The sequence below is a fragment of the Callospermophilus lateralis genome, chromosome 3 (assembly GCF_048772815.1).
Source record: "Callospermophilus lateralis isolate mCalLat2 chromosome 3, mCalLat2.hap1, whole genome shotgun sequence".
In the NCBI taxonomy this organism is placed as follows: domain Eukaryota; kingdom Metazoa; phylum Chordata; class Mammalia; order Rodentia; family Sciuridae; genus Callospermophilus; species Callospermophilus lateralis.
Genome location: NC_135307.1, coordinates 183,022,248 through 183,047,189, shown reverse-complemented (window position 1 = coordinate 183,047,189; position 24,942 = coordinate 183,022,248). Strand labels below are relative to the sequence as shown.

The window sequence follows — 24,942 nt, the reverse complement described above, 5'->3', positions numbered from 1 at the left end:
ATTTAGCCAACATTTTAAAATGAGAGATTTAGCACAAAACCTGGATTTCTAACTTCCCTTGAGAAGTCGAATGATGACCCTGGGCAAAGCCCTGTCATCCTCTCTCCCTCTGCTGCCCCCTGGTGGGTCACAAGGTCTCCCTCCAGTTCCCCCAGGTCCTCACCACTCCTTACCACCTTCCCAATGTTGAGGCTGGTGTCTGATGCCAGCTAATAACTGGGCTGGTAGTGTTGTTTCTCTTCCAATTGCAAAATCTTTATTTCACCCAAGTTTCTATCAAAAGTGGGGAACTGAAAGACGGGGCAAGGAGGTGGTGTTTTTGCTCGTGTTGATTTACAGCTGAACCACTTTATTAATTTCCATAACTGTCTGGTTCCTGTAGGCACATGGGTTTGACATCTCTGTTGTAAATCACTAGGGCTTCCCCAGAATATTAACACCAGGGACCATGAACCATCTAAATGCTGAATCTAGAGGGGAGGGAGGAGAGGGATTCAAGATGGAAGTGTCAAGAGGAAAGGTCTGTGGCTGAGAAGGGAGAAGTGGGAGGAATTGGAAACGAGGAGGGGACAGTGATCTCGAGACCATCCATCTCTAATTGCTCACATTCCAGAGCTTAACCATAGGCCCAGCATCCTGAAGAGTCAGTCAAGAGCCAGCCTCTGCAAAACCCAGCATGGAGCTTTCTCATCTTGGAGCCCAGACTCTGTATGCCCTCCTCCACTGGGTGGTCCTTCCCCATCCTCCCCTGTGCTTTAAACCTGTGGCATCAACAGATTTACGCGGTGCACTCTGTTCCCACCTGAAGAGTTGACTTCAACTGATAGTTCCAAAAATAACTTTACAAAATTATACAGGAGAGCCAAAAGGAAACAATTTCAGGCAATCAAAGCAGCATGACATTTGTCAGGTTGACTAGATGCAGGGAACTTACACTCTGAAAAGTCCACCACAAGTGGTTTTACCCAGGCCTTGGGCGGTCAATGCCACTCCAGCTGCAGGGCCCTGAAGGTAGCATGTGGGGTCTCCGAGCTGTTGTCATGAGTTTAAAATCTGGACAGAAGTGCATACTTTCTCATAGTCAGCTTGTCTGGTCACACCAAGATTCATGGCTTTTGCTGAGCTTAACGGGCAGTGACACAGATTGGTGTACAAGATAGGTCACACCATGAACCCCCGGATAAACAGAAAAAAAAAAAAAAAAAAGATCATTGCAAAATCTTTGGGAACAACGAGAAAAGCCTGGAGAGTCAGCATGGACATGCAGGGCCCTGAGGTCTGTCATTTCCGAAGCCCAGGAAGCAGGAGAACGTGCCAGATGTGGGGTCAAATGGAACTGGACAGACTTCTGTCTCTGCCTCTCACTGTTGCTGTGTGGCTTTGGGAACATAACACTTGTTGGATTCTACCTCTAACATTGGCTTCACGGGGGTGCCGTGGAGTTAAACTAGAAAAAACATGCAAAACATTCAACATGGTCCCTGGCCTGGTCCTGGGGGAGTTTGTATGTGACTGCCTCTGGACTGATGGGCAGTGTCCCTTGTGGATCCTCCCTGTTCTTGTCAGAATTCCCCACTTGGTCCCATGCTGGGGTAGGTGTGACACACTTCTTCTCCGACTTTGTTGATGGTGGTTGGGATCCTTCGTAGTGCTCAAGGCAGAAGCTCATTCTTGTAGTCATAGCTTCTTGGCTGATAAAGAGCTTCTGGATGGCAGAACTTGTCTCTGTAAACAAGGGGAGAGGTGAACCCATCACAGAGCACATGCTTAACCCTAAGATCGGTGCCCACAGACACCTGACTTTCTTTGACAATGCTTTTCCCTGTTATGCCCAGTCCCCAGAATCAGTGTCCCAGGAGACCCCATTGCTTAGAGTTAAGGGTGTGAACTCTCGTGAACCAGATCGAGTTCCCGAGTGCTTCCCTTCATTCATTGTGCAGTAGAGACTGGACCACCACCACCAACTGTGTTGGGTTAACGGATCACGCTTGCATACAGCAGCTGTCCCAGAGAAGCATGCAGCGAGTGACAGCCAGTGTTCTCTTCCCCCCTCTTCCTCTTCTACTCTTCATTCTCTTCAGAGTCCTAGATTCCTGTTTGGGCTCCCTCACGTCCTAGATGTCTGACTGTGCTGAACCGTGTAACCCCTCAGAGACTTAGCTTTCTAATCCGTGCCTGGGGATATCATGCACCTTGTGGGATCTGTGAGGTTTCAGTGAGATAATGCGTGCCAAGTTCACAGAACACTGCCGACTCCGTGTGTGATCCATCTGCTCTTCCCCGAGCCAGGCTTCTTCCTGGGCACAAAGTCCACCCATCCTCCGCTGCTGCCCAAGACAGGGAAATGTTGCAGACTATTGAATCCCGTCTTCACCTGTCCTTTGCTTTCTCTCATAGGAAAAGCTCCTCATTTTCTACGACTCCAGAATGTGGAAGTGAACGTGGGACAGAATGCGACATTCCAGTGCATTGCTGGTGGGAAGTGGTCTCAACATGACAAACTTTGGCTCCAGGTAAGAAGGGGAGAAGTTCCTGCTCCGTCATGATGAGTGAGGGGATGTTTTTCAAGCACCCCTGTTCTTTGGAGGGTTCTTTCCATCCACGACCTGGTTAAATCTTAACCACACATCTATTAGGTCAGCTTTGGTATGCCCATTTTAGAGATGAAAGAACTAAGGCTCAAACCTCAAAGTTTCAGAATTAGAATCTTTTCTGACTCTCTAACAAACTTTGTCTTTTAAGCCCAGATCAACAGGGTTAAGAAAAATGGCTATTTTAGGTTTTAAGTATACCGTATCATGAAATCTTAACTAGAAGATTGTTGGATATCCAGTGATTTACTAGTGCACATCCGGGTAAAATCAAATCATTCTTTTCCTAGAATATATCCTTAAAAGGAATAACACATCTAATCTCTGGTTAAACGAGCCCATCAGTTAAGTCCAACAGGAAAATGTTTTAAGCTTACATCTGTTTTCCTGTTGTTACTGCTCATTGATGCTACTTCCCTAGCAAGATGAGAAGGGGTCTTTTGGAGTGGGGGACACAGACTGGGGCTGCAACAGAACTGGAAAACTAAGAGAGCATTAGCATACTACTCTCAGTGTGAACAGGGACACCGAGTTCTGTTAAATGTTCTATCTAACATTTAAAAAATAATTCTGAATGTTAGATAAAATTTAAAAGTAACATCAAAAGTAACATCAACAGATGTTACTTACAGTATACAGTTTGATAAGTTTGATATATATATATATATATATATATATATATATATATATATATATGAAATTATTTCCACAATCAGGATATTGAACAGAGGCATCACACCCAAAGTTTCCTTGTCCTGATTTTAGTCCTTTCCTTCTGCTATTCCCACCCCAGTGTGTAATAGGCAATTGCTGGTCTGCTTCTGATACTACGGATTAGTTGACATGCTCTAAAATTTTATATAAATGGTATCATGCTGCACTTTTAGTCACCATGATTATTCTGAGATTTATCTATGTAGTTGTGGGTATCAGTTCTTCATTTATTAAGTTAGTTTTTGCTGAAATATATTCAATTGTCTGAATTTATCTATACACCTATTGATGAACACCTGTTGTTTTCTTTCCAGTTTCTGGCTATTACAAAAAAGCTGCAGTGGATATTCATGGGCAGATTTTTGTATGCACTTTGTTCTTTCATTTCTCTCGGGTAAACACCTAGAAGCTGAATGGCTGGGTCATCTTATCGATGTGTATTTAATTTTGTAAAGCATGACAAATTGTTTTCAAAAATGGTTGTGCTATTTCACATCCCCACCAGCAGTCTGTGAAAGTTATAGTTGCTTTACATCCTCCCTAGGGCTCAGTATGGTTATCTTTTCAGGTTTATCCATTTAAATAGGTGTGTGATGGTACCTATTTAAGGTTTCAAATGTCATATTCCTGGTAACTTAGTAGTTGGAGCATGTTTTGTTGTGCTTCTTTACCCAGATAACTCTCTACACACTTTGGTGGGAGTTCACACTGTCACTTTTCTTGAATTGAGCCCATTTTCTACAGTTGCAAAGTCCCTGGGCAGAAGAGCCCAGCCAGGGGCTCAGAGATCTTCTTTCTGTTTAGCAGCATAGCAGAATGAAAATAACACTTGTGCCTACCCATCTCACTTTCTTGGGCTGCCTGCAGACAGTAAGAGGGCATGCTTCCACACCATCACACCACTCCACTAGTAAGCAGTGTTATTTCCTCTTTTCATTATCATTAGCATGCAAGTGCATCTTGCTCCCAAGAAGTTTTACCATTTCAAAGGCATTGCCTCAGATGCATCACAAGCATGAGGTGGGTCAATCCAATATTTTCAGCAACTTTATTTGGGTTTTCCGACTATTTTATGATCATTCTTATTACAGTTCTAAGTTGCATGCCCTAGACCTTAGGTCTGTTAGCAGGAGTATGTTCATGCAGAACATAATAGAAGTTTTGAGGAAATAGATAAAAACCACGGTATTCCTACACAGCTCATCCACATCTGATTTATTTATCTAGTTTTCAGTGTAAACCAAATCTTATTTCGCAGACGTTTTCTGGGTAGCTTACAATGGGATATAAAGCCCAAAAAGATAGCATAAATTAAAAGTGAGGTAGCCCAAGATAGGAGAAGAATACACAGGAGCTGCTAAAGCTAAAGCTGCATTTCTGCACACCTGCTGCTCGCTGTGAGTCACATGCAGAGCCATAGCGCCGCAGCCGCCGATGGAATAAAGAAAACTTGTCAGATATACAGTTTACAATGTCTGCGAGATAAACACAAACCAATTGCTCAGGAAAATTCTAACTGTTGTTCACACAGAGGCCAGACAGGAATTGTTCCCAGGAGTCCTCATAAAGAAAACACTGTATGATGTAATGAACAGTATTCCCACCACAGTCTTATTGAGGGCACACAAGTGGGTTTCACAGGCCTGTTTCACATAATGATGTTCTGTATAAAAGCAATCTGGAGAGGTGGAAGGAGAGGGAGGCGTGGGTGGGGAGTGGCTCCGGCAGAGGTCTCCTGCTTTCTGCTAATCTATCTCCATCCTGGGATGCTTAAAGTTTATCTGGTGAGTGAATAGATCCAATAACGATTTCTCTAAGGAAACCTCCCTCAATAGTGTCGCCCTTATCCATATTTCAGGGAGTATTGGGAAGGAGACCGTTTCTCCTACACTCTGGAAAGTGCATGGCTTGTTAAGGACAGGCGTGTGTGGAACAGTGTGGTTGGAAGTAGGTTGTACTGGTCTTAGGATCCTTCTGAGGAACAGCCAATAGGGGGCGCACACCTGCATGCGAACATGTACACACACACACACACACACGTGCATACACGTGAAGCTTTGTTATGAGGAACTGGCTGGCATGATCGCGGAGGCCGAGAAGTCCCACAATCTCTCATCTGCAAGGTGGAGACCTGGCAAGGTGGGGGAGGGGATGTAATTTCAGCCCAAGTCCAAAAGTTCAAGAACCAGGAGAGCTGGTAGTGTAAATCCCAGTGCTAGGGCAGGAGAAGACCAGTGTGCCTTTTAGAAAAAGGAAAAGAATCGATGTTCATGCACAGAAAGGTGGGACTATAACAGAATTTTCAGTGTAGCACAATAAAAAGGTAAATAGGTGCATCTTCTCTGGATGATAACTGGGCAGTAATTACCAAATATTCTTCCAATGAACAATTTTACTAAAAGCAGTTTACGTAAGGACATTGCCAGAAATGGGGACAAAAGTGTACCTGCAAACATGTTCAACAGGACAGAGAATGAAAGAAACTAGATGCCCAGCGAGAGAGACTAATTAGGTAAATGCTGGAATGAAGTAATTCAATACTAGATTCTAGACATATACTTAATGACATTTTTGTAGTATGTAATTAAATGAAAAGAGCATTATCAAACTTTATTCAGCATATTAACTTTTACGAACAACACATATATACACAAACATATACATACATAGAGATGATATAGATAAGGTATATATATATGTGTGTGTGTGTGTGTGTATCCACACTTACATATATATGCACACAGAACAATAAAACATGTCAACAATAATCAATTGTGATGGTAGATGGTGTGTGCTTTTTCTTCTCTGTGTTTCTTCTGTTCTTTTCTATGTCATCCAAATACTCTAAAATGAACATAGAGAACTATATAAACAGAAGCAAATGTTGTAAGAAAAGAGAAAAATTGTCCTTTTTTCCTGGACACAGAGTATTCTAAGGGTGGCAGGAAGCTTTGCTGGGGTTGGGTAACTCGTTCCGACAGAAGCAAGGCCCCCCCAGTGAGGACACAGGTGGCTTTCCTTCAGTCTCTCCATACCCTTCATTGCCGTCAGATACTGTCGTCCAGGAGGGTGTTTGGACTACTCCATGGTGGCCTCCTGTCTTATTGAGCCCATGCTGACAGGGCTGTGTCCTGGAACTCCTTGGAGACTCTGCAGCTGACCCTCCAGCCCCACAGTGCAGCTGACCTCCAGGCTGCTCTGTGGAGGATTCGCTCCACTGGAGGTTTGCACAACAAATAGCATTTGAAGAGTCTCAGAAATGAGGCCATGTGTCCAAATACTGTGCACGGATCTCAGTAGGAGCAGCATATATGTTGAGACAAATCACAGGCACTGGAGCGGGAGTAGACCCGGATCTGGCAGAAAAAGGCTCCTGCCCCTGGGAGCCCATCGGCTTCAGTCAGTTGCACGGGGCTGATGAGCTAAGGAGGCACATCAGTCCTCTGTCCCCCCTGCAGGGCTGTTGCTGCTCTGGCACGCACAGGGCCTGTGGTGTGGAGCAGCCTCGGCTTCTTCTGTCAGAACCAGACCTCCTTTCTATTTAGGGTTTGGCATCGTGGCCACACCACAACAGAACAATGGCGATAAAGCAAGGTAACTGCTCATAACCGCTGACATTTATTGAGTGCTTACATAGAATGCATTTAATCCTCATCAGTTTCAGATAGCTGCTGTTACAGCGCATCGTAGAGACAACCAGTAGGCTGAGCCTCAGGGGTGAGTGACATCCTTAAAGTCACACAGGGAGTGAGCAGTAGAGGCAGGGCTTCTTATTCTGAAGCCCTGGGCTCACCCCCTCCATGCCTGCCTTGTGGCCTTGCAGAAGGTGGCCTTGTCTATGCAGGTGGCAATGAAAAAAACAAGCGCCCTGACTTACCATGTACCTGTACGGCTTTCATTTACCAGCCACTGGACTAGGTACTTCAGTATACTTGACTTTCTCAAATCCACAAATAGGATCAACAGAATCAAAATACCCTTGAAATTTTTGAATCAGATCACCCCTCTAGCTGACTTCCTCCATCCTCTTCTTAGCTACAAACAATGAACATGATGTCTATACTTGCCACGTGGATTTCTTCAACTCCAACCTCTTCCTAGCAGTGATTGTTATAAATGCCACCAACAGTGTTCTTATTAAAGCTAAGAGGTGCCTATCAGTCCTGGACTTCACGATGGAGTTACATCCTAACAAACCCATCATGAGTTCCAACTTGCCCACCACCTGAGCCTGCCCACACGGTATGCTATGGCTCACCATCCTTGTCCAGCATGAGAGAGTATGCTACCACATAGCCCAAGGTCAAAATTGCAAATCTGAAATAGAGCTTCTACTGGATGCCTATCGCTCTTGCACCACTGTGAAGAGGAAGAGGGTGCTGCCTGAGCTCGACTTTTCTTTCAGCATTTAATGGTGCTCACTATTTCTGCTATGAAAATCTTCCTGCCCTTATGGATTCATGAAACCATATGCCAACATCTAGGAAGGGTATAAGATTTTACCTGGTTTGGTGGACAGGGTAGCCAGTCATAGTGTTGGGTAAGAGATAGGGCATGGGGAAGAGGTGGGAAAGGTGGAAGAGAGGAGACCACTAACATATCCCTGGCCTCACCTAAAACTCCCTGTGAAACTCCTTTTGGGAGGGGAAAATGGGCCATCTTGCAATTAAAGGGAGGAAGCTAGATGAACATAAAGAGAATTCAAGATCCTAAAGGGAAATCCCAATCCCCATTTCTGGGGTCTTGGATGGTGGCAGTAGCCCCAGGGACCGACCTAAAGTTAACCTGTTGCTAGGTAACATAGCATTAGCATTGGTTTGCTCCCCTTCTTTGCATTTTTTTATACGTCACAGAGAAACCTACTTTACAATGGGCAGTAGAAAAGAAATTATATCAAATTCATCTGGCAATCAAGGTGTCAGTCAACCCCAGATCTACCCAAGAGAGAAGGGGGAGAACTAGCACAGCCTAAAGAAAGTGAGCCCCACCGACTGTGTAGAACTTCTCCTAAAGAGAAGTTCCTCATCTATGTATGTTACAGACCTACTGCAAACACCAACCTGACTCGCCCCCACATCATCCCCACAAAGAACAAAAACAAACAACCAAATAGACAAAAAGATGCAAACATGAAGCTCACCTCACCTGCTGTATGGTGACTAACAAGTCTTTCGTTTCTGACTCAGGAGTCTCATGTCTTCTAACAGTTTCTGATGAAACTATTGCTACTTAGCACTGGACAAAGAATTGAACAAGATGTGAGTACTTGCCAAGCCAAACCAAGGCTTACTGAAGTTTGATGGCATACTCTAGGAGAGCAGAGTGAGCTGAGCTGGTCAAGTAGCTGCAGGCTACCAGCTTTCTTTTCCCCCATCCTGTGCACCTTCACCTCTGCCTAGGTGTGTCTTCACCCCTGGCCAACTCTCACCTGGAGATTTTCCCTCACATACTTATTCTCTCTTTGCTTTTTCTCTGTGTCACTTCTCAGCCCTTCTTCAACTTATGTGCTCCAGGATTTGATCCCTGTTCATCTGGGTCCCCATGCTCTCTCAGGAGCTGGGAGAAGGATGGACATGAAGCCCAGTTGCTTCTTGTCCTTATGCATCTTCCCTTCTGGTGGCAAAGACGGTCATCGAGCATCTGCTCATACAGCTACTTCATTGCAGTGTGACCGTGCTGCCAGGAGGAAACCAGGGGCTGATGAGGGCAGGGCAGGGAATGTAGGGAGGATTGCATAGGAGCAGTGGCCGTGGAGGAGGTGGCCTTTGATTGGAGCCCTGAGAGTCGAGCCAGACGTGGACAAGAGTATCTGTTCCAGGGAGATGGCACATGTGCAGGCCTTTCCCCACCTGCTCATCCTCTTTGCTCAGGGCTTATGGCTCCCTGTGGTGCTTATGCCAGGCCCCTCCTGACTCTCTGTAGGAGATTTAAACCCAGAAATCAGCACCAAATGAGCTGTCAGCCATGCATGCATGGGCCCTTGGAGGGGTTTCAGCGCAGCTAATCAAAAATGATTTATGTCGACTTTTTATTTCTTTTAACTTTTAATAAAGAATAATCAAAAGCTATTCTTTAGAGACTGCCAAAAAGGCACAAATATGCTCTTAAGAGAATCAATGGGTGAGACTTTAGCAAGTTTCCAAATGTCATACCATTGCAATGGTATGACTAGAAGTAAAGTGAATATTCATTACAAATGGATATTGTGGAAATTTTCACCTGCGTATTTTCTGGTCAGAAGATTCCTGGAGCAATCAGAATAGTCTTCAGCTGGAGACGTTGGCCTGATTTTATTTTATTTATTTATCTGTTTTCATGTGAAGCTTAACCAGCACACTGAAGCCGCCTGGACTGGGTATTAGAATATCTCCTATAAAGCAGGTCTAATATCTGTTGTGTGGAACCAGAAACAGTTTCCTTTCATTAAAGACAGTAATGTTCCCACTTCTGCCAATTACAAATCAATTGCAGGGCTGCCTGCTCTCTCTGAAATAATGATAGCCATTTTTGCAGTCTACATCTTATCTCTTTGTGAAGGGAATAATGTCATGACACGGGAGGAGAGTGGATGGGGAATTGCAAAATGGCAAGGCCATTATAGATCCCCTGATAGATAATCAGGTAGTAGGAAAACCGCAGACGTTCCCTGCATTGGACACATCTCCTGTTTTCCCCTGTAGGTGATGCCTGAAGAGACAGAGTTCCTTCCTGGGGTAGGGGCAGAAGGATGTACATGCGCTAGGGACAGGAAGATTGAAGTGTAGGTATTTATGGGCCCTGTTTTTCCACAGAGCGTGTTTCTCAAACCAAGCTGACATATCTATGCAGAACGAAGAAGCCCAAGAAGGTGGAATTAGGGTTGCTTTTAAAGAGAGAGACAAGCAACTGAAAGAAGGGAAAGGAAAAGGAAAGAGAGAGAGAGATTTCAAAGGCAACTGTTGCTCTGGTGAGAGAAACAGGGGTGAAGGTAGGATTTGGTAGTACCACTGATGATGCTTTGAAATTTCTTTGTTCAGTTTAGGACAGGTGTCCCCTTCCTGATAGGTGAACTGGAAAATACAGGTTCACCTTCAGGGCAGATGCAGTGCAGTGGGCATATAGCTTGGTAAGCAGACAGGGACTCTGGGAAAAGGAAAAGGCCACTGTTTTTCAAGGAGACTTAGTCACCTCTAGAGCATGGTCTGGATTTGGGTGCCACATCTCTTGCTCTGTGGCTGGGCGCCCTTGGTTCAGTGGCTAATTGTTCAACCTCAGGAAGTGGTCCTGGATTTAGATAATTTTTCCATTCATGTGTTTTATCGGGCTGTTTAGCCCCTTGCAGTTCATTGAGGGACTGAAGAAGACATTAGCCTTAAGTTCTCCAGAGCCAGGCCAAGGTCTGCAGCAGCAGCAGCATCACCCAGGAAGCTGTTAGAAACACAAATTATCCAGCCCCACCCCAGACCTCCCGAGTGGCCTTCTGAGTGATTCTGATGAATATAGAAATTTGGGAACTACTGCAGTAGATGGATTAAAATGTGTTAAGAAAACCTCACCCAGCCTGCTGGCACATGAGGTGTGCCATAATATTGCATTAATACTCTATTAAGAGATCTTTAGCCAAGTGTATGCATGGGAAGATACCTTATCCCTTCTTACACATGAATCTCTGCCTTAGTGACATTTAGGATTACCACAAAGCTCCATATCTGAGCATTCATCACAGCGTTTACCAAATTGTTTTCTATGGAGTAGTCATTTCTGCAAGAGGCATTAGGTGTTTTTTTGAAAACACAAAGAGAATTGACCAGATGAGGAGAGGCGGGTGGTAGGAGGGGCAGAAAGAAAAATAAAAGAAGAAGAACAAAGGAAAACAAGGGAATTTCTGGAACACCACACACTGTACTCTCACAGAGCCATAGAGTGTGACTGTACTGTTCTGTTGTGCACTGGAGAGTAGATAGTGATGTGATTAAAGCTCCAGTCTCTGGAATCAGATTACCTGGGGCCAAATCCTAACCCAGCCACTCAGCCAAGTCACATAGGCTGTGCTGTTCCTACTAAGTAAGGCTCATGGACGAGCAGCTTGGATAATACCTGGGAACTTTCTAGAAGTGAAGAGCCCCGGGCCCCGCCTCAGACCGGCTGAATTAGAATCTGCATTTTTAACAAGGTCTCCGAGGGATCTGTACACAGAGGCTGAAGCTACTCTAAGGTGTATTACTCTCTGCCTGTTTTCTCACTTGGTTAAAAAGGAATATTAATAGGACCCATCTCAGACTTCATCAGGCTTAAAATCATCTGGAGAGTTTGTTAAAACAAACAAACAAAAAAGGGCCTGGCCCATACCCAGAATTTCTGATTTATGAGGCCCAGGGTAGGGCTAGAGAATTCACATTTCTAATTCACGCTGGTTCTCAGCGATGCTGATGCAGTCAGTCTGGGGACCACGCTTTGAGAACCGCAGCTCACGACTCATCTTAAGAGGATTGCTCTTTCCACACCCACCCTGTTTCCCCCCCATGAAGGATGCTATTTCAGTGCTCGACTTTATGTTTATGTTTTACTCTTTTTGCTGTTTTGTTGGAATCTTTGCCCAGCCTGTAAATTCCTCTGGGCAGAAATTATACCTTCCACATTCCACACGCTCTCATTTTCTGTTTTGTAAAATAATGAGTACATTTCCAGTGTGATTAATAATAGAATAGGGGAAGGAGAAAAAACTTGAGACTACCCGTGCCCATAAACAACATACACAAATGGATATCAAGCCCTAGAATTCTCTTAAAATGTACATTTCTAACGAGTTCCTGGACGCTCTGATGCAGCTGGTCCAGGGTCTGCCCTTTGAGAAGAACCTCCCGAGGGATTTTAAGAGTAAGTAAATGCTACTCTGTAAGTCGGTGAGTGCCAAGTCTAGCACAAAGGAAGCCCTCAGAAATGTTAGTTAACGTGGCTTTTACTTGATTAATGCTCAGATAGATCCTGAGTTGAACAAAATCTTTGTCAAACTCATGAACTCTTTGTTCAAGGGATACATACTGACGTTGCATAGCAAGTGATCTGATTGCAGGGCACTTGAGCTTTTTGCTGTGGCCAGTGTCCTACAGAGAGGTCAGTTCCCAGCTCTGTTTAAGACAAAAATAGATTCAGAAATACAGTACCAACGCATTTCCTGGCAGTGGCTTATTGGATTTCAGGAGACGCCATATGTAATTCACTGTGCCAGGTAGAATGGGTGGTATTACTGCCCTTGATGGATTCCTCCTTCTAGGCCAGTGTCTCCACGTTCTCAGCACCTTGTCTTCGGACTGACAAATGCCTTCAGTCAAATGGGAGGATTCCTCCTTCCCCTGCCTGGCCAGCTAGGACCCACGATTGACAGCATTGGCTGTCAATCTCACTTTGGATTTTGAAACAGTGATCTCACCTCCAGGTGGGATCAAATCTAGGGTTCCCTTCACGCTCTAGGCTCTCCATGGGACCAGTCTGAAGCTCACCTCCTGTTTCCACCACATGGTTGCTGAGCCCCTTTCCCTCACCCCATCCGTCATCCCCCTTCTCTGGAAAGCACTGGATTAATTGCCGTGTCTCAGGGCTGCTCTCAGGAGGGAAATGTGTTCGGTTGCCTCGGAATCAGAAAGGCGAGATGATGATTTCACTTTAGAGCACCAGACAGGCGGGCTTGAGAAGCTCCACACAAATGGAAGGAAGCCTGCGCTGGAGTCTCAAAGGAAGAGTAAACTTATATCAGAAAAACAGAGCCAAGAAAATTGCCCCCAAGCCAGCGTGGAGCGTAAGGGCCGGGTCTGGTAGCCGTTCCCAGGCTTCCCTATGCCTTCATTTGTGTCCTGCTTGTCTTTAGCTCTTCTCAGGTCTCCGACTTCCCCTCACTGCCTTTCCTCATGCCTATCACCCTGTCATTACATGCAACCTGAGACCTTGGCTGGGAATCTTTTTTTTTTTTTAAATATTTTAATTAGGTATATATGACAACAGAATGCATTTTGATTCATTGCACACAATTGCAGCACAACCTTTCGTTTATCTGATTGTACCCGATGTAGCGCTGCAGCTCAATTCACAATAGCTCAACTGCGGAAGCAACGTAGAAGCCCTTCAAGAGAGGAATGGATAAAGAAACTTGGCATTCCTGGTGGGTTCCAGTTAGGGCTTATCATTTTCAGAAAAAAAATTTAATTTGTTGCAGTACATCTGTTTCTTATGAATAATAAATTTTATGCATGTTTATAAAAGAAAGAAACTGTGGTACATATACACAATGGAATATTACTCAGCATTAACAGAGAATAAAATTATTGGCATTTGCAGGGAAGTGGACGGAGTTGGAGAATATCATGCTAAGCGAAGTAAGCCAATCTCCAAAAATGAAAGGCCGAATGTTCTCTCTTATAGGTGGATGCTGATCCATAATGGGGGGTGGGGGGGATAGAGGGACTTTTTTATTTTTTATTTTTGCAGTGCTGGATACTGAACCCAGGGCCTCCTGCATGATAAGCAAGTGCTCTACCACTGAGCTGTACCCTTAGCTGTGGATTGGGAAACTTTCCTCTCCTACCCTGTGTCTGAGTTGGGGTACACTTCAAACTGCGGGGACTCCCTGTTTGCTCCCCTCCCCACTGCCCACCCAAGCCTGCTCTGTTGCTCGTGGACCTGGATTTCTGAGCCTTTACCTGTTTGTTCAAACTTCCCCTTGTGTTCTTCCTTTGCATTGTCTCTTGTACCTTTTCTGTGGGGCTGGGATGATAGCACATCCAGTCTGCTTGAATTCTTTCTCTGTGTGGCCATAGCAATTCTGACATCTGAGCCTCTTGCCATTTGAGCATGGATTCCCTGGTCTTCTAGTATCCCGCTGATGTCTGTTTCTGGGGTCTGCTCACCAGCCTTGGCCTTCAGCACCTGCCTGGCCTTCTTTGCCTTGTATTAAATAGCTGCACTCACAGGCGATTCCCATCTGGGCTCATCTCTCTCAACGTAACCTCCATTTCTCCTTGCCCATGGTCCAGCACACCACTATTTCTTATCGTGACTCTGGGCCCTCCTGCTTGTCCCTGTCCTGCTGTTGCCTGCTCCCAATATGACAAGTGTGATTATCAAAAGGCCTATTTTCCAGAGATTTTATGAGACAACCTGCAATTTCCTATCCTTCAATGAGAGAAAGGCTCTTGGTTCAGGAGCTGAACTGAAAAATACGCATCATTCAGGCGATGCACTTAATCCTCTCTGGTCTTCCTAGAATTTGACATCACTAAGAAGATAAGTAATACTGGAGGTGACATCAAAATAAAATTTAGGCTAACTGTGAAAAATGAATATTTTGCACTCAACCAGTCTTTTTGTATTCGTTTCTTATTGCTACCCTAATGAATTCTGTAATTTGAACAACTTAAATTTATTTCCTTAAAATTGTAGCAGTGAGAAGGGAAATATGAGCTTCAGTGGGTGACATCAAACTGGGACATGGGACATGTATGGCCCAGAGGTTCTGGGGAGAATATACCCCTTTACCTTCGCCAGCTGGTGGAGGCTACTTGCGTTCCTTGGCTTCTGCCCACTCCTCTGGCTTCTGGTCCAAAACTGCATCCCTCCTGCCTCTCCTTAAGCCCCAGATCTCTTTCTCTGACTCTCCTGCCTTGTTCTTTGAGTCATGAGGATCCTTGTGATTACACTGGATCTGGGTGGATAATCCAAAATGACCTTCCAATCTCAGGATCCTTAACTCAATCACTTCTCCAGCGTCTCATTTGTCAGGTAAGTTAACATGCTCACAGGTTCCAGGAATGAGGAGGTGGCTGACTTTCAAGGGCTGTTATCCTGTCCGTCACACTTTATTTATTTATTTATTTATTGCTAGTTTCATGGTTAATTTGGAGAGCTTCGCTAACACCAGAACGTGCCTTCATGTGCAAGCGCTTTACATGTCTTCTCATATATTCTTCACAGTAACTGCACCAATTGGGCATCCTTATCAAATCCATGGTACATATGAGGAAACCAAAGCTTAGAGAAATGGAATTTCCTGCCTAAGGTTACACATACAGGGTGTTTATCTTCATTTATTTATTTATTTTGTATTAGCAGTCCCTGCCCTGTCTTTCCCTAGCTCTGTCCCTGTCCTCTTATGAGAGTTGAGTTGACTATAGACTCCTGGGAACCCACATGTGACCACTGGTGGGCCAGTCACATCCAGGGGAGGTCACTTTGGATTTGGAAACAATGGACAAAAAGGAGTCTTATGCTGGGTTTCAGTTTTTTGTACGTTGTTTTTTTTCTTTCTTTCTTTCTAAAGTTTTGTATTTCTCTTTATCCTTAACAGTCAGTGTCTTTGTGAGCCTCAATGTTGTGGGTTTCCATATAGCTTATCAAGCTGCCATTTGGGTCTGAAGATTCAGTTCTCACCTTAGTCCAGAAAGGTGACCTAATACATTTTGGCACCAGATTTGCGTTTTGTTCATTTGACTCTCCTCCTTAGGAGCCTCCGCTCCTCTGTGGTGGCGAGTTGTCTGTTTTCTCTTAATGAATTTGTCCACCTCCAGTTCTTGCCATCTTTGCTTTCTTTGCTCATTGGGTTGTTTTTTCAAGCCCGACCTCCAGGTCTTGAGATTTTGAAATGCTGATTCTGCTCTGTACCTCCAGTGCCGTGGGGAATTCTCCAAATGTCCCAGTTTCTTTCTGCCATTCTTCCCTGGCTCCTTCAGGTTTCTTTCTTTTTTTTTTCCTTAGGACTTTTCCTTATCCTCTCCCTGCATACGCCACGTTTTGTGGAGCCCACGTGGGGGTATCACACTCAGTCTCTCCTTATTGATTTCCGGGATTTCTTGGCTGTTCACAGGCTGGATGTCTGAGCTGTGCTTCATGGGCTGATGGTTGGGTCAGGTGCAGTTTGCTTAATTAATCACCCTTGACGTGGCATTCCTATCTCCATACCCTCTTTTTTTTTTTTTTTTTTTTTTTTATCTCAGCCAAAAACCTGGTAGCAAATAGGTGGACCCTGGTGTCACACCTTTTGCGCATATTGTCCCACATTTGGAAACCAGGGTGTGCAAGGAGATGGGTGATGGGGCAGATTAGAGCAGCACACACGGGGTTTGGAGGGCAGGCTCCAAAGCCAGTACCCTCCATCCACCTCCCAGCTCTGCGGCTCTCCAGCTTGGCTGGGCCATTCTACACCTCTGAGCTTCAGCATCCTCAGATATACGATGGCGCTCAGAAGTGTGCCCACCTTAGGCGTTTTGCATGAGGAGTAAATGCAAAAGCATCTAAAACCCTTTGCACATAATAGTGCTTCCTCAATATCAGCTTTAAAAAGAAAGGAAATGTGTTCATGGTGTTATAAATAAATCAGGCTGGAAAACATCCCCCAAAGCATCCCATTCATCTGTACTTCCCACAGTGGCCTGCAGTGCCCTGTCCAGAAATGGGTAAGATAGGCTCCTTTGGGTGACCCCTTCTCTTCTGAGGCCCTCCCATCCATTTTGTATCTGTTTTGCAAATCAAGGCGCCTTCCTGGTGTTTGCCAGAATCTCCTGGTCCTTCCTCTTTGCACTCTTGTGAGAGGGGAAGTTGCCCATGGCGTCTGGTGGCTTCTCCTATTTGGATCCAAGTGGTACCATCTCTTGCAAACACGGATCAAGCGTGGGGAGGCTGGATGGCCATCTCAACCTAATGACCCCTCCTTTTACATTGCATTTCACCTGGTCATGTTAAGTAGTTTCTGGCGTGGGAGAGGGACATGGCTGCTTCTCCTACTGTCATGTCTTTTCAAGCATACCATTTATTTGATTATTTTTAAGTATAAGGGTGATATGTGTTTGAGGAGAATGTGAAAAAAATAAAATAAAAAGAAGGGAAATGTTACCTGCAGTCTCCGTGCCTGGCCCTGAGCAGGTCTCTGCCAGCTGCCCTCCTGTGGGGGTCGGGGCTCCTTCACGTTTCCTGCCTTTATGATCACTGCTCAGGTCGGCTTCACAGCCGAGCAGGTAGCTGCACCTGCTCCTGTGTCTCTGTCCTGACATGTCACTGAGGGGGACAGGTTGAAAGATAACGTGGAGGAAAGTAGGTCATGCACATGGTGCGACTGTTGACGCCGTGTAGGAAGCGATGGAGATCACATCCGGGAAGACTCAGGGCATGGGAAGCATAAATCACCAGATTTCCCTGTGAATCCAGTTAGACAATTAAAATGCTTAGTTTCACTTGGAGGAAAAAAAAAATTTAAATTAAGGCAGGCAGTGGGGAAAAGGTCTTAGAGAAAAGAATTCTTGACTTGAGGTTGGAAAGCCTGGGTGAGGGACTTATTTGCTCTACATATTTATTTAACCTCTTTGACATTTGAATTCTTCTGAGAAGCGCAGCAATAATACACACCTCAAACAAGACTGTGAAGATCAAAAAGGAGGCTTGTAGAAAAATACCCAGCTCAGGGTCTGGCACGTACTAGGTATTTAATAAACATTCCCTCAAATTGCTCTCACGCGCGTGTGCCTTCCCTGTGACCATAACTTGTGACTGTGAGAGAGTCCTAGTCTAACTCAGAATATTGCTTCTAGATCTCAGGATGCTAAAGATGAAAGTCCATATTTATTTACCTTGATTTTTGGAAGTATTTGCCAACTTGGTTCCCTTTGGGGGACTCAAATCTCCAGTGGGGGGCATTCACAGACAAAGATGAAGGAAAACTTTGCTATCCATGAAGACCTGGATGGCTTTCAGATGGTGAGTGACAGGGGAGCTTACTTAAGTTGGTGGGGAGCTGAACATGGGTTTTAAGGGAGTTGGGCATTCCTAGGAAGACAGGGCTTTCCAGGTAGAGGGAAGAGCATATGGCCAGCGGGGAGGTGTTGAGAAGGCCCTTCTCCATAGTGACAGCAGGGTATAGGTGGTGTCCAGAGGTTCCAGGTAGGATAGCAGATCGCCAGCTATGGGGCTGGGTCACTCCACTTGGGCTGGGTTTTCATTAGCTGCCGAAACCTGTCTGTGGGGAACACAGTAGTTTCTGCTTAATGGATGAAGGAACATAGGAGGGACGAAAGCTAAAGGACTTTGGCCAATGCCACATGCAGGTTGAGCAAGGAGCAGAGGCGATCGGAAGGATTTCTTCTTCCTCCTTTTCTTCTTCTGTCTTCTTCGCCCTCCTCATTTTCTTCCCAGCAGGGAACTCTCTTCTGGAATCAGCTCATTAGCCAAGTATATTCTTGGATCTGATCCCTAGCACAAACCAGGGTGGAGACCCGTTGACATTAGTGGGACATGCTGGACCCCGGGCATGGAGGAGAGGGAGCGTCCATGCTGGAGGTCACCAGGGAGCCCTGTGATGCTGATTTCTCCCGTCCTTCTTTTCCTCTGTCCTGCAGCAGTGGAATGGCAGAGACACGGCCCTCATGGTCACCCGTGTGGTCAACCACAGGCGCTTCTCAGCGACAGTCAGTGTGGCAGACACTGCCCAGCGCAGCGTCAGCAAGTACCGCTGTGTGATCCGCTCAGACGGAGGGTCTGGTGTGTCCAACTATGCGGAGCTGATCGTGAAAGGTGAGTGCCACCAACCTGCACCTCTACCCCAAGTGGTGGGGACACTGGAACTCTTCTGCCCTATAGCAGCCCTGTGCTGCTGAGGAGTTAAAGCCCTCCCACCATCTGCTACCTGCTTTTCCCTCAGTGGATAGCAGAGACATTTGCTCCCCCTCCCTCCACTAACACCCCACAAAAATAATGGGCATTTTTGCTCCCCCCCTTCCACTAACACCCCACAAAAATAATGGGCGCTATTGCCAAGTCACAAAACAATGCAGCATTATTCAAGGTTGACTGTCACCTCGAGGATACATACGCGAAAGACCGTGGGATATGGAACACAGAGGACATCTCCAGATTTGGCTTTATTTTGTACTGAAGTCGTGATGAACAGATGTCCTTGCGCTTTGGTGATATTCTATTGCCGTGTTCTTGTAGGGTTGTTGCTGAGGGATTTTTTTTTTTTAAATTGAAAATTCGATACAATGACAATATTTGGGGAGGACTTTTGAAATAAATAATCCCATACCCCACTGGCCTTGATTTGAATCTTTTCAATTGTCTTGTTCTTGCTCATCTTGAGATATATCGTTTACATGCTTTCCATTAAAATACACGTGTTATTTTCTTTTCTGCTTATTTCTAGAAACTGGGCATCCTGCTTATTTTTGAAGCTGTGTGTAATCTGTGCTGTTATTGCTTAATGGGCATGTAATATTACACCAAATGCACTTTCCTCTTTTTAAAATCCCCCTATTTGCAGTCATTGAGGTAATTCTGGGTGTTTCCGTTTTTTCCTTTCCTTTGGGTGCACAACAATTAACACCTCAATGCAGTTCTTCTGGAGACAACATTTTGATTCCATTGAACTAGATTCTTTCCTTAGGATAAATCCCAGAGGTAGCATTGGAAGGCCAAAGAATATGAGCATCTTTATGGATTTTTCTTTGTGTTGCAATATTGCTTTTGCAAAAAAAAAAAAAAAACCAAAAAACCAAAAAACAGTTTGACAATTTACACCAGCAACAACGGCGTAGGAATGTACTTGTTTTACCAATATTATGCTCACCAATTAAAATTTCAATATAGCATAATTTAGAGAATGAAATAATGAAGCTGTTCTATTATGCCAGCTGCATGAAGAGACCCAGTGTGTTTGAAGGGAAAAAGAACATCGATCCATCCCTGGAAGGCTCTGGAGTTGGTTTTCTTAGTGGAAGCATGTGTTAGCGTAAAAACCTTGACTTGTCTTTGCTAGTCCCCATGTGACAAGTCACCTGGCTGTTGACAGGTCACTTGGCCGGCTCCAGAACGAGGATTGCATGCTGAGTTCTCTGTTCTGGGCCATCTTGACTCCAGATGGATATCCGCCTGGCTGGTGGTGTGTCACCATTCAGATCTCAGCATAAATGTCACGTCCTCTTCTCCCTGAAAGCTTTTCTGACTCCTCTTAGAGGCCGGCCTCTGTCACCTCACCACGACTCCCTATTCCACTCCGCTATGGGAATTTCCCTTGAATATTTTATTGTCTCGCCTTTCAGGTTGTAACTGTGAGAGGAGGGGGACGTCATCAGTTTTGTTCTGGGTCCCCCCGCTTAGCTCAGTGCCTGGCATAAATTCTGCGTCTGTTGAACCCCGTGAACTGGCCAGTGGTTTCTCTCTCTTAGCCTGTACCAGCAGTCATCTCCGCAGGCTCGACTGTGAACATCTGTGGAATAATGGATGAGTGAGTGAATTATTGGCCTCAGCAGGCGTTCATTTCATCACCATAATGTCACAAACACTTTAGCCAAAGATCAACAAATTAAGCCATCATGAACAAAACAACTAGTACAAAAAAATCGTCTTGAAATTCATTTACATCAAGTGCCATTAATATATGAAAGAAGCCATCGTTTTGATGGCATTAGGCTCATGTCTTTTTTTTTTTTTTTTTTTCTGCCATAAGATTGATTTGTGAGACAGAGTGGCCTTTGCAGACCATTCAAGTACTCAGTGACTATGTCATTTCCTGAGCTGTCCCCTGCATGGCTTATAATGCCTCTTTGTTGACCACCCTCCCAGGCCAGACTGGGAGCCCCTTGAGAGAATACGGTGATATTCTCTCAGGTTTGCCATGGTCCATGAGCCTTTTGCACATGCCTGGTAGAAAGTTGGAGACAAGAGAGTAGGGCCAAGAGAACAGGAGCTAGTGTTGCACTTGGAAGTTTTCCCACAGGCAGACGGAACCAGAAAGTGCAAGCCTTATCCTTTCCTTACGCCCTCCATTCAGTGGCTGGGTAGGAGGAGTGGGAAGTCCTGCCCAGAGGCTGCTGGGGCATGGGACCTGGTACGGCATCACTGCCTCAGCTTGGAGAGGTGTCCACTCGGACAGTGATTCATCCTTTGTTGGCCTTGCAAGCTGAGCCACAGTTGAAGGGAGTGGTCAGTGCTGCCACTGGACCCAGGGGCACTGGCCAGGTCTGTCAGTATGATCCAGTGGTCATTGCTGCTCTGGACAGTCCTTGTCCCTCCAGTTTAAGGGATGTGCTGGGTGGCACTTCACATTGGGCAGTGGTGGGTTGGCGCTCTCTGTAAGCTGCTACCCAGATTTTATCATACCCAGATGAACTTCATCCTTATTTTTGGTCCAGGATAGCACTGTTTTTAGTGCCTATTTCCCCTACATTTTAATATTCAGCTGGTGATGAGCCATGAGCTCGGTCCCTTAAATGTAGACAAGTCCCTTCACATATGTTATCTCATTTTATCTTAATTGCAGCGGTGCACGTTGGTTTTATTTCAACTCATTTTATGGATCAGAGAACCCGTACAGCCAGGTGGAGAAACAGAGGGTAGTCCTAAGGGGCAGAGCTGAGGTCCAGCTGGGTCTGGCTCATGCTATTTTGGTCATCCCTTGGAGGGCTGAGGATTGTGGCCTTGTTGGTACCTGGTGACACAATGTCATGAACAGTGTCCAAGGGGTGCAGATAACAGGCAGGGTTCATGCCAGGAGTCCCTGGGCCTCTGTAGCAAACTTGCCATTTTAATTCATCTACACCTGGCTAACTTCCAGGTTCCTGGAGAAATACAGTTAACCCTTCCCTGCGCGCACATGCACACGCACACACACAGGTACGCACACACAGTGAGAGAGCTCTGGTAGCCAAGCAAAGCAAGAAAAGGAGAAGTAGTGACGTCCAGGAGCAGAATCACCAGAGGAATCCTGCCACCCTGGTGTGTGTGCCCAGCACCCTTTTGAAGGCAGCAGTGGAGAGCATGTAGGGGAGCCTGTCTTGGGAAGAATGGTTCATCTCCTCCTTTGTGAGCCAGGAAGCCTCAGCACTTTAATATTTATCCTTGAAGTATTTACCCTTGTTAAAAAAAAAATGAAAACAAGGGGAAAAAAACATTAATCTTTTTTTAAGAAAGGAAGATAATCTGAAAAGCAACATACACAAAAAAAGGATTCTCCAGGGCCAAGCACAGTCTTAGGGGATGGGCTGTGGCCCGCATTCCCTCCTCCCGAGTGCTGATGGATTCCTGCATCTCACAGATGGTGTGGGCCGAGAGCAGGAGCCCCTGGCTGACTCTGGGGCATCATAGAAAGAGAATCTTCCCGTGTGGTTTTTCTCCACGCAGGTTTCTTCCATTTGGTTCCAATTCAGCAGAGAGAACTCCAGGAGATGCCTGGGTTTGAATCCTGGTCCCATCGTGTCCAGCTGTGTGACCTTGAACGTGACATAAACTCCTCAGGGCCTCCACTGGCTCCTCTGGAAATGAGGATACAGGATTCCCTCCCGAAGACAGGGTCCTGAAGATTAAAGGCGATCGCAGGTGTAGGAGTCCACAAAACAGGGCTTGGTGGCCGGGCTCTGACGTCTCTGTCAAATAAGTGGCCCACGCAGGTGGGGTCTCCCAGCTAAGGAGGTAGAGAGGTGATGGATTCTGTGGGTGGGAACGGACATCTGGCCCAGGGGCTGTTTAGCACTTCTGAGGCCTTGGAGAAATCACTTAAGCCCTCTGCAAAGTGGGGCCTGTGCTCTCTTCCCAGATAGTGATGCAAACTGCTCAGATCCTGAAAGTAAGGAAAGGGAGGGAGGAAATAGACAAATGTGGACTTGGGAACATCCGGGGCCTGGTGTCTTCGAAGGCAGAGTTCTCTGGGCCCCCTCCGGTGGCTACCACTGGCCTGTCAGGAGAGCTCAGGCTGCCTGTCTCCAGCCATCTGGTCACATGGGCCAAGTCTTCCCCCGCATCGTTCATTCCGAAGTCCAGCCATGCTGCGTTTGAGAAGTCACAGGGCCCCTCAGCGCCCAGGGGTGCCAAGAACTGGAGGCCCCCGGGACAGCTGCCACAGCAGGTGCTCGCGCTCAGCTGAGCAGCAGCGGCCCAGGCTGGGTCTCTGTCTCTTGCCACACAGGTGTGTTCACGTCTGGCTGGCTCACGGCTCATGTGCCATTCTGGGATGGCAAAGGGGAGGATTCGGAAGCAAGGTGCCGCCTAACCTGAGTTGGGTAATATGAAATTCTCTGGGCGACAGACCGCATTGAAAGCAAATTGAAATTACTTAATTCTGAAGAGCTGTTTATTGAGTTGTGATAATGTACCTGGGTGTATGTTAGATTACTCTGTAATTGAGGTTTCGCTCAGTCGACAACCCAGCCCCTCAACCTACCTGTTCCAGGCCAGTGCTCACAAGGGTACTTGTTCTCTCCCCGTTTCTGGTTTGCTGAGTGTCTTCGATTTCAAGGTGTTTTAGCTCCACTCAAGGACGTGGATATCTTTAACCAAAGTCATTCAGCTGCATCCTGATGAAAATTTTCTGATTCACAAGAGTGGTGGTGGTGGTGGTGATTTTTAAATGAATCCTCCAACTCCATTCAGCTACATGCCACGTGCTCAGCACTCTTGTGCTAGAGGTTAGTGCACAGGAAAACAGTGCCGATCTGCAGGTCTTCTGATTTGAATTCTGTCCTAGGTCCCACTGAGGCACTTTGGTAGGGTCGGTTGTAGGCATTGTAGGACTGAAGTTCAATCTCAGGCCTGGCTCCAGCTGCCTGTATGAGTTCAGCTGAGGATGCATTTCCTCTCCATCTCACTTTTTTCATCTGTACAATGGGATGAACCTCACTAACTGGCCCTAGGACAGGGAGACAGTTGGCATATGTGTAGATCCTAGTACAAGGTAAGCACCCACAAAAAAAAAATATCTGTAGATACCAACAATCATATTTTTACTAGTATTAAGGAATGTCGCCCAAAGACAGTGTCCATTTTTTTTTAGTTTAAAGAAACATGGCCCCATTCTGTGAAAATTGACATAACCTTAAGCCATTTCTCTGCTGAAAGAGGACCGAGGCCGTCTAATCCAGCCCGTTGGCTGAGTTCAGGTGCAGAAATGCTTTACTTACATTTCAGAGTCTTTTCTTGTTTCCTTTTCTTTTTTTCCCAAATCTTCTGTTTCAACTTGGAAAATCTAAAGCTGGGTCAGGTTGGGCCACAGGAGCCTGCTTCCTGGGGGGACAGGAGGGAATGCACCTGCTCCACAGATGACCACTGTTCTAACTTGGCCTGCTTTGCTCACTCATGAGTCTGGTTCCTTCGTGATTTGAAGGATGCAGTGTTTGGAGAGTCTGACTCCCTTGTTCTGTATTCACTCACTTCCTAAGGGTGTGTTGCACCCACCCCCATGTCAGGTGCGTGATAAGCTACAGCTGTAGCAGGAGGACAAGTGCAAACCTATACTGCCCAGGCGTGGGGTTGTCAGGCACCTGCCGCACTAGCTTACTCACCTTAACAATAACCCTATGATGTAGCATCCCCCTCCTACAAGTGAGGGCATGGAGACCCAGAGAGGCTGAAGAGCTTTCCTAAGGCCACACAGCTTACAAGTGGCAGAGCTAGGCCTGCCCCTCTCTCCTTCTATGCCTATGTCTCACAAAAAGATCCAGTATGGTCGGTTTTGCAGTTGATGTGAGCAGAGGAAATACAGAGGATGGAACAGCTGATGCAACCTGGAAAAGTCTGGAAGGGCTTATCTGAGTGGTTTCATCTGAGCCGGATCCTGTGACCTGGGAAGACTCATGAGTAGGGACAGCATGGGAAGCCATCGCCAGGCAGTTGCTCGGGTCAAATGGACGCTCTG

At 45.9% G+C, this 24,942-nt stretch overlaps 1 protein-coding gene across 2 annotated transcripts in view; it reads left to right on the top strand.

The window, feature by feature from the left end:
* Positions 1–24,942, top strand: part of Ptprt (protein tyrosine phosphatase receptor type T) — a 1,035,616-nt gene that overhangs the window by 351,181 nt on the left and 659,493 nt on the right. For both annotated transcript variants that reach the window (XM_076849097.1, XM_076849096.1), the window contains exons 5-6: positions 2,398–2,513; positions 18,659–18,833. In XM_076849097.1, the coding sequence (XP_076705212.1) occupies positions 2,398–2,513; positions 18,659–18,833 (291 nt within the window). The remainder of the gene's footprint in view (positions 1–2,397; positions 2,514–18,658; positions 18,834–24,942) is intronic.